The sequence below is a fragment of the Pseudorca crassidens genome, chromosome X (assembly GCF_039906515.1).
Source record: "Pseudorca crassidens isolate mPseCra1 chromosome X, mPseCra1.hap1, whole genome shotgun sequence".
Taxonomy (NCBI): Eukaryota; Metazoa; Chordata; class Mammalia; order Artiodactyla; family Delphinidae; genus Pseudorca; species Pseudorca crassidens.
In genome coordinates this window covers 112,952,139-112,973,790 of record NC_090317.1, presented here as the reverse complement: position 1 = coordinate 112,973,790, position 21,652 = coordinate 112,952,139, and the positions used below count along the sequence as shown (strand labels likewise).

Below are 21,652 nucleotides of genomic sequence, written 5' to 3'. Positions count from 1 at the left end.
TAAATGCTGGAGAGGGTGTGGAGAAAAGGGAACCCTCTTGCACTGTTGGTGGGAATGTAAATTGATACATCCAGTATGGAGAACAGTAAGGAGGTTCTTCAAAAAACTAAAAATAGAATTACCATATGACCCAGCAATCCCACTACTAGGCATATACCCTGAGAAAACCATAATTCAAAGAGAGTCATGTACCACAATGTTCATTGCAGCTCTATTTACAATAGCCAGGACATGGAAGCAATCTAAGTGTCCACTGACAGATGAATGGGTAAAGAAGATGTGGCACATATATACAATGGAATATTACTCAGCCATAAAAAGAAATGAAATTGAGTTATTTGTAGTGAGGTGGATGGACCTAGAGTCTGTCATACAGAGTGAAGTAAGTCAGAAAGAGAAAGACAAATACCATATGCTAACACATATATATGGAATCTAAAAAAAAAATGGTTCTGATGAACCTAGGGGAAGGACAGAAATAAAGACACAGAGGTAGACAATGGACTTGAGGACACGGGGAGGGGGAAAGGTAAACTGGGACGAAGTAAGAGAGTAACATTGATATATATGCACTACCAAATGTAAAATAGCTAGCTAGTGGGAAGCAGCTGCATAGCAAAGGGAGATCAGCTCAGTGCTTTGCGACCACCTAGAGGAGTGGGATAGGGAGGGTGGGAGGGAGGGAGACACAAGAGGGAGGGGATATGGGTTTATATGTATGCATAGAGCTGACTCACTTTGTTATACAGCAGAATCTAACACAACACTGTAAAGCGATTATACTCCAATAAAGATGCTAAAAAAACCCCACAGATTTTTAAGAATGATAACAATTACAGTAGCATAGGCTTATCTACGACTTCACAGTTTTTAAAAAAACGCTATGGTATTTTTAACACAATCTAGTTGTCACAAAAACCTTGTGAAGCAGGTACCATTGGCCCTGTTTGCACATGAGGAAACAGATTCAGATTGTTCTCATGACTCGCCCAAGGCAGTAGAATGACTAAATGGCAGCGCTTGGCCTCCAACTCCCGTATCCCGCGGCAGCTTTCCCTCGGCTACTTTGCTTGGCGTAGTTTATCGCCGTTGGTGTTTACCCTTCTGGCACTGTGCTGTCATCTCTAAATTCATCTCTCCAATTCAAAGCCAGTGCTGCTCAAATAATGATGGCCTTTCTGCCACTTGAGAACTCAGGACAGGGCCCGTCTGCAGAACAAGAAGCATAGCCTCACCTGGTGTTCCTAAGCGGGCCTGAGCAATGGTCAGTTTCTCATGGGGTGCTTGGCACTGGCAGCTGGTTTCATCTGCAAATGGGGCAGGTGCAGTCAGGGTCTAGAAGGGAAAAAGAGAAAGGGAATATAGTCCGACAAACTTTCCTTTGGCACTAACTTCCCCTGAAGTTTTATTTCTGTTGGCTACGCCCGTGTGATTAAGTAGAAGATATCTGCTGAGTCTTTTGGAGAAATATTGTACTGTTAGAAATAAAAACGGACGCTGTCATTGAAGCCTTTTTTTTTTTGAATGATGCTTCAGAAATAAGAGCTCTTCAGTGTGTACTGTCTGCCAGGTACCAGATGTGGTCCCACGATGGCTAGCTACTGCTCTCCTCCTATAGGCATTCTATCCTTCTACAGTGCAGGATAATACCATCTCTATATCACAGAAAAGGAAACTGAGGCTTAGCAGGATTAAGAAATATGCTAAGTCATGCCCCTGGAAAGTCACAACGCTCAGCTTTGAGCATTCCACCAACAACGAGGGCAGACTTCAAACATTCAGACTTACCCACACCCGGGGGTACTCGGCTGGAAGGAATGCCATAGTCAGGAGTGTGGCAGACATCTGTATTTCACACACAGCGGCCTGGCCAATCACAAACTCTGACGTCTCTTTAGGGCAAAGGCCAAAGCCGTTATCTGTGCCCCGGGGGTGGGGGGGGTGCCTAAAAGCACAGCATTTCTGGCGGGCTGCAGATAACTGCTCCTCTGGTAGCTCCCACAGCCACCAACGGCTGGAGGCCCCGCCCCAGGCAGCTTGCGCTAGGGCTCTGGGGAGCGCTGTCAGGGAGATGTAGTCACTTGGAAGCTTGCCCAGGAAGTGGCCCTGCATTTTTGAGTCAGCCTCTTAAAATGAAAACCTCACTCTCTCTAGACAGAGGAAGACAAAGCGAGCAGTATTTTTGTAAACAGGGCAAATGCAATCCCGAATCTATTTGTAGTCTTTGAACCATGTCCTTACCGTGGTCATCGCTATGTCATCTTTAATATTTTTAAAGCTGAAGGTGGCGAGTCACTGTGAACATACTGTTGCACGCATACTCATATTGTTGCATGAATTACTGCTTAGAGATAGACACAGGTGTTCCTTAACTTGGGAAGACTCGACTGAAGAATGATCCACATATGTGACGGGGGGCTGTGGCCCACTTCTGCCATTCATTTACTCATTCACTCATTCACTCACTCAGTCACTCACTCATTCAAATATATGTCAGGCACTATCTTAGAACTGGGGATAGAAGCACGGATAAGACCACTCCCTATCCTGGAGTAGCCCCCATTCTCCTCTGCCCTGCCAAGAAGCCGTCCTGCCCTGTGCCCACCTTCTCCCCACTGTAGAACCTTCCACCCTGGGAGCTGGAGTCCTGCCCCAGAGTTCTTTGGAGACCTCCCAGCTGCCTGAGACTTTCTTAAGCCCCACCCTCCCATTCGGGACTCTGAAAGCAAACCAAGACTTTAGACGTGGATTCTGGACATTTGAGTCTGTTATTGGTTCTCTTTCACGTACTGTAAGGTGACCTTGTGGGCCGTGATGGGCTAGAGCAGTGTTTGTGATGTAGCAAAGCGGTGCAGGTGCAGTCAGAAAAGCAGAGGCTCTGTAGCCATAAAACGGGGATTCAAATTCTCTTCCCAGCACTTGAAGGCTGTGTGTTCTAATTTGGCTCTCCTAGATGAAAGGAACTGATAGGGACTTCCCTGGCGGTCCAGTGGTTAAGACTCTGCCTTTCCAATGCAGGGGGCGCGGATTCAATCCCTGCTTGGGGAACTAAGATCCCACATGCTGTGTGGCATGGCCAAAAAATAAAAATAAAATTAAATTAAAAAGTAGAAGGTAGAAGAAAGAAATTTAAAAATAAATAAAATTTTTTTAAAAAGAAAGGAACTGCTACTAAACGTAGCTCAAGAAATGAAGGATTATTTTATGGCTACCCTGGCACACAAACTGTGGGGATAAAAGGAGGAAAGGGGCAGCGGATAAGCCCCAGAGCGCTCTGCGTCAACCTGGCTGCTCCCGCTCTGATTACTCTATGTCCTTCTACTATGTTAAAGTCTCTGCCTTCTCCTTCCTGATAAACTTCAGCTTGAATATGGCCCATTACAGCTTCCTCAGCCTCCCTTCCCAAGCTTCATTCATTCCTACCAACTTTCTGCTTCTTTCCATGTTTCCCAATTCCAATTCCTAAAGGAAGATCAGATTGGCCAAGCTCATCTTTTCAAACCAGGCCACAACCAGGATTGGCTGGCACTGAGTCAGGGGCCACCTGGGGCCCACCGGCTGTAGCTGGGGAAGGGAGGAGGAGTGGCAAGGAAGGTCATGGGTGGCCTGTCACTGCCTCTTTAGCAGGGGCTGCCTTTGGGGCAAGAAATGTATCTGACTTTGTGTGTTCTTGAAAGGAAGCTCCTCAACTTAGTTGAAACTCAGTTTTATCTGTAAAATCGGTACCTATCTTGTAGGGTTGTTGTGAAAAATAGGGATCATGTATGTAAAGTAGCTGGTACTCAATGACTTGGAGCAATTTTTAGTGCTTCTATTAGTGTTCACTATTATATGTCATAATATAGAGTACTATATGTTATGATAATTATATCTATTGTGTAGTTCCCCATTGAAACAAGCAAACTCTTGATTGAACTTTTAGGACACAACCCAAATAGGTAAATGAATTGGCAGAGGGGTGAGCTGATATTAATGACTGATTAACCTTTAATCTATGTGGACAGTGACTCTTTTTCACATGATCTGAAAAAAATTACTAACTGGAGATCTTTTATGTGCTAGTCACAAACTTTATTAAAGATATAAGGTGATGGGGCTTCCCTGGTGGCACAGTGGTTGAGAGTCCGCCTGCCGATGCAGGGGACACGGGTTCGTGCCCCGGTCCGAGAAGATCCCACGTGCCGCGGAGCGGCTGGGCCCTGAGCCATGGCTGCTGAGCCTGCGCGTCCGGAGCCTGTGCTCTGCAACGGGAGAGGCCACAACAGTGAGAGGCCCATGTACCGTAAAAAAAAAAAAAAAAAAAAAGGATGTTTTAAAAAAGTAAGTTATTTAGCACCAGAAAAGTCTATATATTACTATATCTGAAATGATAAATAGCACCTTTTAAGCACAGCCCATAATTAATTTTTGTTTTTTTAAAAAAAAGGTTTTTTAACAATTAGCTGGGCATCTAGTGGAGGCTCAATAAACACCCATTGCTTTAAAATTGAACTGAGGGCTTCCCTGGTGGTGCAGTGGTTGAGAGTCCGCCTGCCGACGCAGGGGACACGACTTCGTGCCCGGGTCCAGGAAGATCCCACATGCCACGGAGCGGCTGGGCCCGTGAGCCATGGCCGCTGAGTCTGCACGTCCGGAGCCTGTGCTCCGCAACGGGAGAGGCCACAACAGTGAGAGGCCCGCGTACCACACACACAAAAAAGATATAAGGTGTTGCCATTTTCTAAGAAAGCTGTATTCTAGAGGATGTGAAATCTGGTAATGAAAGTTGTAAAGCAAGAGTAGTTACTCAAAGGTGAAAAAAGGTTTATATGCACTGTGCATTTTGTTCTTAATTATTGTGGCCTAGAAGTAGGAAAATGGGAGAAGCAAAGAGATGGAAAGCAGAGAGTATTCCTAAGCGTCCTTGTGAGTCTGTATCATTAACAGCAGTTGACATGGAGAAGGGGTATTTCTTGTTATGTACAAGGCACTGTGCTCAGAATGGGGAGAATGTAAAAATAAACGAGTCGCAGCCTTGTTCTCTAGAACACTGCCTTCCAAAATGAGGCAGAATACTTCCTGAGCTGAGATTCAAGCTCTGCACTCAGGAAGACTTTGGTTAAGGCTCAGCTACCATCAACCAGCCCTGTGATCAGAGACAGTATTTTTTCAGCCTAAACATCCCAGTATTCCTCCTCCTCTGAGCCAGAGCAAATCATTTGATTTAGAAGGAATTCTATGCTACCAAGTTGTCTCCTCCACCTACAAAGGGCAGACCAACCTCAGGGCAATGGGATTAAGAGAGCCAAAGGCTCCAGAGAGGGATAGGGACTGGTCCAACCTGGCCTCCAGGCTCTATACCAGCCTGCAGGGGACCCAGGCCCTCATCTATTCCTCACCGTTTGCCAGAGCTGGAATGGTTGCAGGGATCCTCTCGTCTAGGCCCTACATAAGACATAAAACTGAGGCCCAATAACATAACTTAAAAATCTTTAAGTGCCTACTTAGTGCCATGTATCCGTCTATATGCTATCAAATGTATTAGCTCATTTAATTTATACCACAGCTCTGCGAGGCAGGTACTGCCTCCACTGAACTGTAAAGGACTTGTCTTCAACAGTGACACCAAGTGGCAGCAAGAAGCAACAGCAGTGGTAGATCCCTCAGGCTCAGTTACCTTTTCAGCTTCCTTTGAACTGAGGACACGCTAGGATTCCTAGACAATTAGGATAAAGGGGCCTCAAAAAGGAGATACTGCACTTCCTGCTAATTAGAAAAGTGAGGGGGGCAAACGATTAATTGAAAAAACAAAAGCATGGGACCAGATTTTTACTCAGACTTAGTGAAGGAGGTCAGATGACTTACATATAAACAAGCCTCAACTTAGACTCCAAACCACCAGCCAGATCACATAGTCGAGTGTTTACCAGCACATGCCATGTGTTTCATATGATGCTAGATGTTTGTAGCGTGGATAAGTCGGGGAAGGAAATAAGAAAGGGAAAAACAGAATTGGCTCTGGGGCAGCAATCCTCAAAGGCGAAAGGTGGCCTGTTTAGAATGGGAGGAGGTATTAGTTTAAAAAGGCATATTCAATTTTTAGTAATTTTATATATGGGGAAAAAACTACCCTTTTCAACCTAAAAGTCATAGAAATTAAGCCTCTTGACTGGTAGAGATCATCAGAGGATAGATTATGCCCCACTAAGGAAGCCATATTCCAAATTTGGGGATAAAGAGGCCCATGAAATTTCTATGTTTACTAGAACAGAGTGAGGATTTTAAAGGGTTAAGAAGCCCTGGCCGGGACTTCCCTGGCGGTCCAGTGGTTAACACTCCATGCTCCCAGTGCAGGAGGCACAGGTTCGATCCCTAGTTGGGGAACTAAGATCCCACATGCTACAGGGCACAGCCAAAATAAAGCCCTGGCCCAGAGCCCTGGACCTCACATGTACAAAGCCCTTGCCAGGCCACAGACTTGGAGCTAGACTGCAATAAAACTTCTTTCTACCTAATTTAAGATTTCACAACACCCAGTCATTGCATGTGAACATGTTGCCTATTTGTCACGCAAGTTCTGGTTATGTAAACGACATGGTAGTACCATACCAAAGCCATATACCCATTGAGCTTTTAAAGGGGGAAGATTAGATACTGGGCATTTCATTTACAGAATATGTTCAACTGGACATTGACAAATATTTACTTAAAACAAAAGGTATTAGGCACTATATAAAATATACAATACAAACGTGACTTGAGTGCAAAAGTGGTCGGCAGAACCTCTACTTATGCAATAGGCATCCCTGACTGACGAATGGATCTATCAGACAGCAAGCTAATCAACCAATCAGAACTTAGCATAGTACTGCTGATGGTGACAGGCCAACTGCAGAGTTGCTTGTTTAAGCTAAGTTATTTATTTATTTATTTATTTATGGCTGAGTTGGGTCTTTGTTGCTGCGCACGGGCTTTCTCTAGTTGTGCCACGCGGGCTTCGCATCGTGGTGGCTTCTCTTGTTGCGGGCTTTGGTAGTTACAGCATATGGGTTCAGTAGTTGTGGCACACGGGCTTAGTTGCTCCACGGCATATAGGAGGATCCTCCCGGACCAGGCTCCAACCCACGTCCCCTGCATTGACAGGAGGATTCTTAACCACTGCACCACCAGCAAAGCCCCAAAGCTAAGCTCTTTTTAACTGGTGAGGCTCTCCAGTCAGACAGGCCTGAGTTCAAATCCTACTTCCATAAATCAATGGCCATTATCTTCCTTCTGCCTCTCCAGAATCTACTTTTCCCTCCCCTTCTCTACTCCTCTCTGCATGGCTTTGTGTATGGACTGCACCAATGAGTTCCCTTGCCTTCCCGCTTCCAGTTGGGTTGGGTCCATGGGAAGCATGCAAAACACTTGAGGGTAGGACAAGAATGAGCTCAGGATACTCATCTCCCTGGCATCCTCCTTGATAGGAAGCCACAGCTCCATGAGGTTCTGGTAACCACATTCTCCCCCTGCCCCTTCGTGCCTAGGGGTGGCAACCCCCAAGTGTCCCTAGGCCTCAGGTACCATACTATGCCTTGAGGTTTCCTTAAACTCTGTCCATGCCTTTGTAAATGGTCCCTTTGTTACCCTCTCTTCAAATTTCCCCTTTAGAGAAAGCCGTCTATGTCTCGACAGGACTTTACTGATACAGTACATATAATAGTCTGATGCCAGGCTCAATAAATTTAGCTAGCAAATGGTGATGAGGCATGTTAGAAGCACAGAAATCAACTGAAAAGTGAATTACCCATAGTTAATAAAGCCATAGGGCTTCCCTGGTGGCGCAGTGGTTGGGAGTCCGCCTGCCGATGCAGGGGAGGCGGGTTCGTGCCCCGGTCCGGGAGGATCCAACATGCCGCGGAGCAGCTGGGCCCGTGAGCCATGGCCGCTGAGCCTGCGCGTCCGGAGCCTGTGCTCCGCAGCGGGAGAGGCCACAACAGTGAGAGGCCCGCGTACCGAAAAAAAAAAAAAAAGCCATCTGTCTCAAGAATGTCTTCCAGTTGGAAAGACTTTTAGGACAGAACATTTTAGTCAGGATATGCAAGAGACAAGAGCAGAACTTCGGAAAGAATCTACTTCGCCCATGGAGGGCTTTTGCTTCAGGACGGGCCAGCTTTAGAACTGCAAAATCAGAAACACAAAAAGATGGCACAAAACTCTTCCCTCAGTCTCCTGCTGTCAGGTCTGTATTTACCCGTCACTGAATATATTTTTTTAAGGCCTGATTTTATTTGGGATCAGAATATTAGTCTTTTGAAAATAGAGAGGAAAGAAAAAGTAGATCTTAGAGTTGACCAGAGGCCCAACACATATGAATCACTGGAGTCTTGGACTGTGTTACTGACGATGTAGAATCTCAGATCAGGCAGCTGGTGCAAAGCCTCCACAGATGCCAGTGGAGCAGAGGAAAAGGAGACCCAGTACATGGCTCAGCACCAAGAAATATCCATTTTTCATTTAGCTAAGTATGGTATGCACATATTATGAAGTAATAGGCACCATTAAAAACAGCAAGACAGATACATCTGCACGGACAGGGAACGATTTCGAAGACATTCTGTTCAATGCAAAAAGCAAGTCACAAAACAATATGTCTACTATGTATACACGTTATATAGTATGATGTCATTTATGGTTAGAGAGAGAGAGAACTAGGTAATTGTGTAGAAACAGTTTAGAACTGTGCTGTCCAATGCCTAGCATTACCTGTATGTAGCAATTTAAATTCAAGTTATGATTGATTAAATTTATATAAAACAAGTCAGTTTCTCAGTCCCACTAGCCACATTTCAAATGCTCAATAACCACGTGTGGCTAGTGGCTACTGTATTATCACAGATATAGAACATTCCAATCATCACAGAAAGTTCTATTGGACAGCACTGGCCTAGAAAAATACACAACAAATTTTTAACTGGAGTTACCTCTGGGGAAGAAGATAGCATCACAAGAAGAGAAGAAAGAATGTTTTCATTGTTTACTCTGTATATATCTCTTATTTTGTTTACTTTTCACCATGAGAACACATTCATACAATGTGTCTAATTTAAAAATAAATTTAAAGAACTATTTCCTACCCTGTGAATTAAGAGATGCAGGAAATTTAACCAAGGATCAAGTGTCTTGAATGTAAGGGGGAAAAGCTATTTAACAGGAAATGAGTACTTTAAAAAATAACAAGTATTATCCATAAACTCACTGTTAAATGACATTATTCCCAGGTATGTGGAACGTTTAAAACTCATTTGAGCTTTTAAAAATCATTTAAGTTGTCTTCAGGCTTCCCTGGTGGTACAGTGGTTAAGAATCCGCCTGCCAATGCAGGGGACACAGGTTCGAGCCCTGGTCTGGGAAGATCCCACACGCCGTGTAGCAACTAAGCCCGTGCGCCACAACTACTGAGCCCACGTGCCACAACTACTGAAGCCCGCGCGCCTAGAGCCCACGCTCCGCAACAAGAGAAGCTACCACAATGAGAAGCCAGCGCACTGCAACGAAGAGTAGCCCCTGCTCGCCGCAACTTGAGAAAGCCGGCACGCAGCAATGAAGACCCAGCGCAGCCTAAAATAAATAAATTTTTAAAATAATAATAAAAAAATTAATTGTCTTCATAGTATCCACCCATCATTTATTTTTCCAACAAACACTACTTGAGTTCTTACTGTATTCCAGGCATTATTTTAGGTTCTGAGGATACATACAGGAACAAAACAGAAAAAAAAAACCAGAAAAAAATCCTGCCCTTGTGATGCTTAAAGATGATGAACAACAAAAAAACATTGTAAAATGTGTAGTATGTTAAAAGGAGATAAGTGCTATAGGAAAAAAATAAGGCAACGAAGGGAGAAAGGGAGTTGGGGGTACAACTGTAAATAGGATAGTTAAGGAAGTTGATATATGTGTAAATATATAAAGGATCAATTGAGCCATGTGGTAAAAGAACACTCCAGGCAGAGAAAACAGCAAGTGCAAAGGCCCTGAGGCAGGAGCATGCCTGGCTTCTACCAGGAATAACAAAAAGGAAAGTATGCCTGGAGGAAGTGAGCAAAAAAGGAAAGTAGTAGGAAATACAGCCAGAGAGGTGAGGCTGAAGGAAGGCGATGGAAGGCACCCAACGCTGTGGGGTTTTTAGGATGCTATAAAGACTGGCTTTCACTCTGAGGAGATGGAAACCATTAGCAAGTTTTGAACAGAGAGTGATATGATCTAATTAGTTTTAACAGGACCACCTGGCTGCTATATTGAGCACAAACTACAAGTTGTCAGCAAGAAAATCCCTGAGACATCTGGTATCATAACCAGGCAAGAGTAGATGGAGGCTGGGGCCAGGGAGACGGATGACAGTAGAAGTGGTAAGAAGTGGTCAGATTCTGGATAGATTCTCAATAAATAAAATTTGGAAGTGATTGGATGTAGCGTGTGAAAGAATGAGAGGAGACAGGATAACGCCAAAGTTACTGGCCTGTAGAACTGGAAAGATGGCATTGCCATTCCCTATGATGAGGAGGACACTGGAGGCGTAGGTTTGAGGGTGGGAGGGACAGGATGGGGAGATCAACAATTCCATTTCTTTTTTTCTTTTTTGCGGTACACGGGCCTCTCACTGTTGTGGCCTCTCCCGTTGCGGAGCACAGGCTCCGGACGCGCAGGCTCAGCGGCCATGGCTCACGGGCCCAGCCGCTCCGCGGCATGTGGGATCTTGCCGGACTGGGGCACGAACCCGTGTCCCCTGCATCGGCAGGCAGACTCTCAACCACTGCGCTACCAGGGAAGCCCAACAATTCCATTTCTGAACCCACATGTTTATATAGATTTGTTTAATTCACAACAAATGAGGCAAGACTATACAATGGGGAAAAGACAATATCTTTAATAAACGGTATTGGGAAAACTGGACAGCTACATGCAAAAGAATCAAACTGGACTAGTCTCTCATACCATACAGAAAAATAAATTCAAAATGGATTAAAATCTTAAATATAAGACCTGAAACCATAAGACTTGTACTAGAAAACACAGGCAATACTCTCTTTGACGTTGATCTTAGTAGTATTTGGGGTGGGGGGGGGTATGTTTTCTCAGGCAAGGGAAACAAAAGCAAAAATAAACAAATGGGATGACATCACACTAAACAGCTTTTGCACAGTGAGGGAAACTATCAACAAAATGAAAAGATCACCTACTGAATGGGAGAAGATATTTGCAAATGATATATCAAATAAGGGGTTAATATCCAAAATACACAAAGAACTCATACAACTCAACATCAAAAGAACAAACAACCCAGTTAAAAAATGGGCAGACGATCTGAATAGACATTTTTCCAAAGAAGACATTCAGATGGTCAACAGGCACATAAAAAGATGCTCAACATCACTAATCATCAAGGAAATGCAAATCAAAACCACAATGAGACATCACCTTACACCTGTCAGAATGGCTATCATCAAAAAGAAAAAGAAATAACATGTGTTGGGTAAAATGTGGAGAAAACGGAATGCTTGTGCACTGTTGGTGGGAATGGAAGTTGGTATAGCCACTATGGAAAACAGTATGGGGGTTCCTCAAAAAATTAAAAATAGAACTACTATATGATCCAGCAGTTCCACTTCTGGGTATATATTCAAAGAAAACAACAACAATTAGAAAAGATATACGGACCCCTATGTTCATTGCAGCCTTATTTACAACAGCCAAGATACATAAGCAACCTAAGGGACCATCAATAGATGAATGGATAAAGAAGATGTGGTATGTATGTATACATGTAAATATATATACGTATATGTGTGTATACATATATACACAGATATGTGTATACATACACACACACATGCACGCGTACACAATGGAATATTACTCAGTCATTAAAAAAAGAATGAAATCTTGCCATCTGTGACAACATGGATGGATCTAGAAGGTTTTATGCTAAGTGAAATAAGTCAGGGAAAGACAAATACTGTATGATTTCACTTATATATGGAATTTTAAAAAGAAATGAACAAACATAACAAAACAGAGTTATAGATACACAGAAAAAACAGGTGGTTGCCAAAGGAGAGGGGTGTGAGGGGAGGAAAGAAATAGGTGAGGGAGATTAAGAGGTACAAACTTCCAGTAGCAAAATAAATGAGTCATGGATATGAAATGTACAGTGTGGGGAATATAGTTAATAACTGCAATATCTTTCTATGTTGACATATCATAACTAGACAGTGGTGATCATTCTGAAATGTATAGAGATATCAAATCACTACATTGTGTAACAGGAACATAGTGTTGTAGGTCAATTATCCTTCAAAAACAAACTCATAGAAAAAGAGATCAGATTTGGTGTTACCAGTGGTGGTGGAGGGGGAAATTGGATCAAGGGGGTCAAAGGTACAAACTTCCTGTTATAAGATAAGTAACTATTAGGGATGTAATGTACAACATGATAAATATAATTAACACTGCTGTATGTTATATATGAAAGTTAGGAGAGTAAATCCTAGGAGGTCTCAACACAAGGAAAATTGTTTTTCCTATTTCTTTAATTTTGTATCTATCTATAGGAGAGGACAAATGTTCATTAAACCTATTGTGATAATCATTTCATAACGTATGTAAGTCAAATAATTATGCTGTACACCTTAAACTTATAGTGCTATATGTCAAGTATATCTCAATAAAACTGGAAGAAAAAAATAAAATTTCACACACTTGATTTGACATGCCTATTAGATCTCCAAGTGGAGGTGTCAGGTAGGCAGCTGGTTGTACAAGTCTGGAGTCTGGGACAGAGGACTAAGCTAGCAATACAGGTTAAGAAGCAATCAGAATATAAACGATATTTAAAACCACTAGACTAGATTCATTAATTCAGCTAAGGGGGTGAGTGCAGGTTAAAGAGAGGTCCTGGTGGGCAGATGAGGAAACAATGTATATTTATGGCCTGTCTCCCCCAACTACTATGGAAACTCCAAGAAACAGGGACTAAGTCTGCTCTATTCACTACTATATCCCTACTTCCTAAGGCAGTACCTGGTGTATAAAATGTCCTCTATAAATATGTGTTGAATGGGGAAATTTAAAGTCACTGGAGAGAGAATGATTATTGATAAAAGAACTAGAGACAGAATGATTATGGATGAAGATTACTGATAAAGATTAAACTCACATAAGAAAAAAATAAATACACTTACCAATGTTCCATAACTTTTCTTATCATCATGATATATACTACTAGGAAGTTGAGAAAATAAAGAGAGGAAGGCAAAACTTGTAAGAATTCTGCTTGCCAAATACAATCATTGTTAACATTTTCTACACTTCTTTTTCAAGCTTTCTGATAGGTTATATATACATTTTAACAACTTTTTGGAATCTTACTGCATGGACAGTTTTTTTCACTCAATATATTATGATTATTTTATCGTACCATTTAAATAGTATTCAACTTCATTATTTTTTATTAATAGACTTTTTTTTTTTTTTGCAGTACGCGGGCCTCTCACTGTTGTGGGCTCTCCCGTCGCAGAGCACAGGCTCCAGACGCACAGGCTCAGCGGCCATGGCTCACGGGCCCAGCCGCTCCGCGGCATGGGGATCCTCCCGGACCGGGGCACGAACCCGTGCCCCCTGCATCAGCAGGCAGACTCTCAACCACTGCGCCACAAAGGAAGGCCCCGAGAATAAGTATTTTGAAGTCAGTTAAAAGCAAAACAACAGTAGTCTAAAAACTATTTTAAATATCTTTTTAAAAAAACACATTTTCCAACTTTATCTAGAGTCCCCTCACAAGAATTCCATTTTTTAAAACAATGTGTAAATACCCACATCTAGGTCAGGCTAGTAATTACTGCCCTTCCAGCGATCAGGGATCAGAACATTATTATGAATTTTATTCTACCCTTAAAACACTGACCATCCATAATCCATAACTCCCCCATGTGCCCACCTTCCAAACCCCACAGCAGTGGATTTCAAATAGCTAGAAGACTCTTACTACTACAAATAATATCACATTGCATTGATACTAAAATGTACATTTTCCTCCCCATTTGAACATGTCTGAGATGAGAAGGGGTCTTGCAATTAATGACTTAAAATCCATGTTGGCCATTTTCTGACACTTTAACACGTCTGAAAGGGAAGCGTGTCGTACAATTAATGACTTCTTAAAATTAAGAAATGCATAGGGAGGGGGAAGATGGCGGAAGAGTAAGACGCGGACATCACCTTCCTCCCCACAGATACATCAGAAATACATCTATACGTGGAACAACTCCTACAGAACACCTATTGAATGCTGGCAGAAGACCTCAGACCTCCCAAAAGGCAAGAAACTCCCCACGTACCTGGGTAGGGCAAAAGAAAAAAGAATAAACAGAGACAAAAGGATACGGACAGGACCTGCACCAGTGGGAGGGAGCTGTGTAAGAGGAAAGGTTTCCACACACTAGAAGCTCCTTCACGGGCAGAGACTATGGGTGGCGGAGGGGGAAGCTTCGGAGCCGCGGAGGAGAGCACAGCAACAGAGGTGCGGGGGGCAAAGCGGAGAGGTTCACGCACAGAGGATCGGTGACTACCGGCACTCACCAGCCCGAGAGGCTTGTCTGCTCGCCGCCAGGGCTGGCGGGGCTGGGAGCTGAGGCTCGGGCTTCGGTCGGAGCGCAGGGAGAGGACTGGGGATGGTGGCATGAACACAGCAAGCAGGGTGTTAGTGCGCCACGGCTAGCCGGGAGAGAGTCCAGGGAAAAGTCTGGACCTGCCGAAGTGGCAAGAGACTTTTTCTTGCCTCTTTGTTTCCTGGTGCGCGAGGAGAGAGGATTAAGAGCGCTGCTTAAAGGAGCTACAGAGACTGGCGGGAGCCGCGGCTAAAGCACAGACCCCAGAGACGGGCATGAGACGCTAAGGCTGTTGCGGCCGCCACCAAGGAGCCTGCGTGCGACCACAGGTCACTATCCACACCCCCCTTCCCGGGAGACTGTGCAGCCCTCCACTGCCAGAGTCCCGTGATCCAGGGACAACTTCCCCGGGAGAACGCATGGCGGGCCTCAGGCTGGTGCAACGTCACGCCAGCCTCTGCCACCACAGGAGCTGTGCGAACAAACAAGAGAAAGGGAAATCTCTCCCAGCAGCCTCAGGAGCAGCGGATTATATCTCCACAAGCAACTTGATGTACCCTGCATCTGTGGAATACCTGAACAGACAACAAATCATCCCAAATTGAGGAGGTGGACTTTGAGAGCAAGATTTATTATTTTTTCCCCTTTTCCTCTTTGTGTGTGTATGTGTGTAATTTTTTTCTTAATAATTCTTTTTTATTTTAATAACTTTAGTTTCTTTTCTTTTATCTCCTTCCTTCCTTCCTACTTTTTCTCTCTTTTATTCTGAGCAGTGTGGATGAAAGGCTCTTGGTGCTGCAGCCAGGAGTCAGGGCTGTGCCTCTGAGGTGGGAGAGCCAACTTCAGGACACTGGTCCACAAAAGACCTCCCAGCTCCACGTAACATCAAATGGCGAAAATCTCCCAGAGAGCTCCATCTCAACACCAAGACCCAGCTTCACTCAACGACCAGCAAGCTACAGTGCTGGACACCCTATGCCAAACAACTAGCAAGACAGGAACACAACCCCACCCATTAGCAGAGAGGCTGCCTAAAATCATAATAAGTCCACAGACACCCCAAAACACACCACCAGACGTGGACCTGCCCACTAGAAAGACAAGATTCAGCCTCATCCACCAGAACACAGGCACTAGTCCCCTCCACCAGGAAGCCTACACAACCCACTGAACCAACCTTAGCCACTGGGGACAGACACCAAAAACAACGGGAACTACGAACCTGCAGCCTGCAAAAAGGAGATGCCAAACACAGGAAGATAAGCAAAATGAGAAGACAGAAAAACACACAGCAGATGAAGGAGCAAGATAAAAACCCACCAGACCTAACAAATGAAGAGGAAATAGGCGGTCTACCTGAAAACGAATTCAGAATAATGATAGTAAAGATGATCCAAAATCTGGGAAATAGAGAAAATGCAAGAAACATTTAACAAGAAACTAGAAGAACTAAAGATGAAACGAGCAACAATGAACAACACAATAAATGAAATTAAAAATACTCTAGAAGGGATCAATAGCAGAATAACTGAGGCAGAAGAGCGGATAAGTGACCTGGAAGATAAAATAGTGGAAATAACTACTGCAGAGCAGAATAAAGAAAAAAGAATGAAAAGAACTGAGGACAGTCTCAGAGACCTCTGGAACAACATTAAATGCAACAACATTAGAATTATAGGGGTTCCAGAAAAAGAAGAGAAAAAGAAAGGGACTGAGAAAATATTTCAAGAGATTATAGTTGAAAATTCCCTAATATGGGAAAGGAAATAGTTATTCAAGTCCAGGAAACACAGAGAGTCCCGAACAGGATAAATCCAAGGAGAAGCATGCCAAGACACATATTAAGCAAACTGTCAAAAATTAAATACAAAGAAAACATATTAAAAGCAGCAAGGGAAAAATAACACACAAGGGAATCCCCATAAGGTTAACAGCTGATCTTTCAGCAGAAACTCTGCAAGCCAGAAGGGACTGGCAGGACATATTTAAAGTGATGAAGGAGAAAAACCTGCAACCAAGATTACTCTACCCAGCAAGGATCTCATTCAGATTTGATGGAGAAATTAAAACCTTTACAGACAAGCAAAAGCTGAGAGAGTCCAGCACCACAAAACCAGCATTACAACAACTGCTAAAGGAACTTCTCTAGGCAAGAAACACAAGAGAAGGAAAAGACCTACAATAACGAACCCAAAACAATTAAGAAAATGGGAATAGGAACATACATATCGATAATTACCTTAAATGTAAATGATTAAATGCTCCCACCAAAAGACACAGACTGGCTGAATGTATACAAAAACAAGACCCATATATATGCTGTCTACAAGAGACCCACTTCAGACCTAGGGACACATACAGACTGAAAGTGAGGGAATGGAAAAAGATATTCCATGCAAAAGGAAACCAAAAGAAAGCTGGAGTAGCAATACTCATATCAAACAAAATAGACTTTAAAGAAAAGACTATTACAAGAGACAAAGAAGGACACTACATAATGATCAAGGGATCGATCCAAGAAGAAGATATAACAATTGTAAATATTTATGCACCCAACATAGGAGCACCTCAATACATAAGGCAAATACTAACAGCCATAAAAGGGGAAATGGACAATAAAACATTCACAGTAGGGGACTTTAACACCCCACTTTCACCAATGGACAGATCATCCAAAACGAAAATAAGTAAGAAAACACAACCTTTAAATGATACATTAAACAAGATGGACTTAATTGATATTTATAGGACATTCCATCCAAAAACAACATAATACACATTTTTCTCAAGTGCTCATGGAACATCCTCCAGGAGAGATCATATCTTGGGTCACAAATCAAGCCTTGGTAAATTTAAGAAAATTGAAATTGTATCAAGTATCTTTTCTGACCACAACGCTATGAGACTAGATATCAATTACAGGAAAAGATCTGTAAAAAATACAAACACATGGAGGCTAAACAATACACTACTTAATAACGAAGTGATCACTGAAGAAATCAAAGAGGAAATCAACAAATACCTAGAAACAAATGACAATGGAGACACGACGACCCAAAACCTATGGGATGCAGCAAAAGCAATTCTAAGAGGGAACTTTACAGCAATACAATCCTACCTTAAGAAACAGGAAACATCTTGAATAAACAACCTAACCTTGCACCTAAACCAATTAAAGAAAAAAGAACAAAGAAACCCCAAAGTTAGCAGAAGGAAAGAAATCATAAAGATCAGATCAGAAATAAATGAAAAAGAAATGAAGGAAACGATAGCAAAGATCAATAAAACTAAAAGCTGGTTCTTTGAGAAGATAAACAAAATTGATAAACCATTAGCCAAACTCATCAAGAAAAAAAGGGAAAAGACTCAGATCAATAGAATTAGAAATGAAAAAGGAGAAGTAACAAGTGACACTGCAGAAATACAAAAGATCATGAGAGATTACTGCAAGCAACTCTATGCCAATAAAATGGACAACCTGGAAGAAATGGACAAATTCTTAGAAATACACAACCTGCCAAAACTGAATCAGGAAGAACTAGAAAATATGAACAGACCAATCACAAGCACTGAAATTGAAACCGTGATTAAAAATCTTCCAACAAACAAAAGCCCAGGACCAGATGGCTTCACAGGCGAATTCTATCAAACATTTAGAGTAGAGCTAACACCTATCCTTCTCAAACTCTTCCAAAATATAGCAGAGGGAGGAACACTCCCAAACTCATTCTGCGAGGCCACCATCACCCTGACACCAAAACCAGACAAGAATGTCACAAAGAAAAAAAACTACAGGCCAATATCACTGATGAACATAGATGCAAAAATCCTCAACCAAATACTAGCAAACAGAATCCAACAGCACACTAAGAGGATCATACACCATGATCAAGTGGGGTTTATTCCAGGAATGCAAGGATTCTTCAATATATGCAAATAAATCAATGTGATACACCACATTAACAAACTGAAGGAGAAAAACCATATGGTTATCTCAATAGATGCAGAGAAAGCTTTTGACAAAATTCAACACCCATTTATGATAAAAACCCTCCAGAGTGTAGGCATACAGGGAACTTTCCTCAACATAATCAAGGCCATATATGACAAACCCACAACCAACATCATCTTCAACGGTAAAAAACCGAAAGCATTTCCACTAAGATCAGGAACAAGACAAGGTTGCCCACTCTCACAACTCTTATTCAACATAGTTTTGGAAGTTTTAGCCACAGCAATCAGAGAAGAAAAGGAAATAAAAGGAATCCAAATCGGAAAAGAAGAAGTAGAGCTGTCACTGTTTGCAAATGACATGATACTATACATAGAGAATCCTAAAGATGCTACTAGAAAACTACTAGAGCTAATCAACGAATTTGGTAAAGTAGCAGGATACAAAATTAATGCACAGAAATCTGTGGCATTCCTATACACTAATGATGAAGAATCTGAAAGTGAAATCAAGAAAACACTCTCACTTACCAATGTAACAAAAAGAATAAAATACCTAGGAATAAACCTACCTAAGGAGACAAAAGACCTGTATGCAGAAAATTATAAGACACTGATGAAAGAAATTAAAGATGATACAAATAGATGGAGAGATATACCATGTTCTTTTATTGGAGGAATCAACATTGTGAAAATGACTCTGCTACCCAAAGCAATCTACAGATTCAATGTGATCCCTATCAAACTACCAATGGCATTTTTCACAGAACTAGAACAAAAAATTTCACAATTTGTATGGAAACACAAAAGCCCCCGAGTAGCCAAAGCAATCTTGAGAACGAAAAACGGAGCTGGAGGAATCAGGCTCCTGGACTTCAGACTGTACTACAAAGCTACAGTAATCAACACAGTATGGTACTGACACAAAAACAGAAATATAGATCAATGGAACACGATAGAAAGCCCAGAGATAAACCCACGCACATATGGTCACCTTGTTTTTGATAAAGGAGGCAGGAATGTACAGTGGAGAAAGGACAGCCTCTTCAATAAGTGGTGCTGGGAAAACTGGACAGGTAGATGTAAAAGTATGAGATTAGATCACTCCCTAACACCATACACAAAAATAAGCTCAAAATGGATCAAAGACCTAAATGTAAGGCCAGATACTATCAAACTCTTAGAGGAAAACATAGGCAGAACACTCTATGACATAAATCACAGCAAGATCCTTTTTGACCCACCTCCTAGAGAAATGGAAATAAAAACAAAAATAAACAAATGGGACCTAATGAAACTTACAAGCTTTTGCACAGCAAAGGAAACCATAAGCAAGACGAAAACACAATCCTCGGAATGGGAGAAAATATTTGCAAATGAAGCAACTGACAAAGGATTAATCCCCAAAATATACAAGGAGCTCATGCAGCTCAGTATCAAAAAAACAAACCACCCAACCCAAAAATGGGCAGAAGACCTAAATAGACATTTCTCCAAAGAAGATATACAGATTGCCAACAAACACATGAAAAGATGCTCAACGTCACTAATCATTAGAGAAATGCAAATCAAAACTACAATGAGGTATCACCTCACACCAGTCAGAATGGCCATCATCAAAAAATCTACAAACAACAAATGCTGGAGAGGGTGTGGAGAAAAGGGAACCCTCTTGCATTGTTGGTGGGAACGTAAATTGATACATCCAGTATGGAGAACAGTAAGGAGGTTCTTTAAAAAACTAAAAATAGAACGCCCATATGACCCAGCAATCCCACTACTGGGCATATACCCTGAGAAAACCATAATTCAAAAAGAGTCATGTACCACAATGTTCATTGCAGCTCTATTTACAATAGCCAGGACATGGAAGCAACCTCAGTGTCCATCAACAGATGAATGGATAAAGAAGATGTGGCACATATATACAATGGAATATTACTCAGCCGTAAAAAGAAACGAAACTGAGTTATTTGTAGTGAGGTGGATGGACCTAGAGTCTGTCATACAGAGTGAAGTAAGTCCGAAAGAGAAAGACAAATACCATATGCTAACACACATATATGGAACCTAAGAAAGAGAAAAATGTCATGAAGAACTTAGGGGTAAGACGGGAATAAATACACAGACCTACTAGAGAATGGACTTGAGGATATGGGAAGGGGCAAGGGTAAGCTGTGACAAAGTGAGAGAGTGGCATGGACATATATACACTACCAAACATAAAACAGATAGCTAGTGGGAAGCAGCCGCATATCACAGGGAGATCAGCTCCGTGCTTTGTGACCACCCAGAGGGGTGGGATAGGGAGGGTGGGAGGGAGGGAGACGCAAGAGGGAAGAGATATGGGAACATATGTATAACTGATTCACTTTGTTATAAACCAGAAACTAACACACCATTGTAAAGCAATTATACTCCAATAAAGATGTGAAAAAAAAAAAGAAATGCATAGATGCTACGCACAACAGAAAATCATTACCTTTACCTGGAGATAAAAATTCCATACACTAAATCAATTTTTTCTTAGGTAACTGAGCTCAAGGCATTTACAATGAGTACCAATAATAATCTTATTTCTTATTCATCTCCATCTCCTTCCTTATAGGACTTGAGGTGACTTTTAAAAAAATGAAAGTTGGGACTTCCCTGGTGGTCCAGTGGTTAAGACTCCATGCTTCCACTGCAGGAGTGCGGATGTGATCCCTGGTCGAGGAACTAAGATTCTGCATGCCGTGCAGCTTGGCCAAGAAATTTTTTTTAAAAAAAGAAAGAAAGAAAGAAAAAGATAATTTAACAATAAAAGCCATCATAAAAAATAAAACAAAATAATGGAAGTTTAAAATAATAGTTGCAACATGTGAGTGAGGATGGAAACAGGGGTTTTGAAAAAAGGCCCAGGGTGAAATGAGCACACAGGAATGTCTATCATGGTCCTCTACATTTCAGGGGGCAGGGCACAAAAATGTCTTTAAGTTCCCAGCAGTCAAAGCAAAGAGGAAGACAAAGTTAACATTCTCTTTAGGCAAAACCCAAGAGATACTGAGGAGAAGCACAGCATTTCCTGATGCGAA

General features: G+C 42.1%; 1 protein-coding gene across 5 annotated transcripts in view; it reads right to left on the bottom strand.

Moving 5' to 3' along the window:
* The window catches only part of PCYT1B (phosphate cytidylyltransferase 1B, choline), a 167,106-nt gene that overhangs the window by 96,857 nt on the left and 48,597 nt on the right, over positions 1-21,652 (bottom strand). For 3 of the 5 annotated variants that reach the window (XM_067722378.1, XM_067722377.1, XM_067722380.1), the window contains exon 2: positions 1,236-1,335. The exons of 1 other annotated variant lie outside the window; for it this stretch is intronic. In XM_067722378.1, the coding sequence (XP_067578479.1) occupies positions 1,236-1,335 (100 nt within the window). Of the gene's footprint in view, positions 1-1,235; positions 1,336-1,788; positions 1,995-21,652 lie in introns of those variants that run through there. One more of the 5 variants, XM_067722379.1, reaches the window with a different exon arrangement.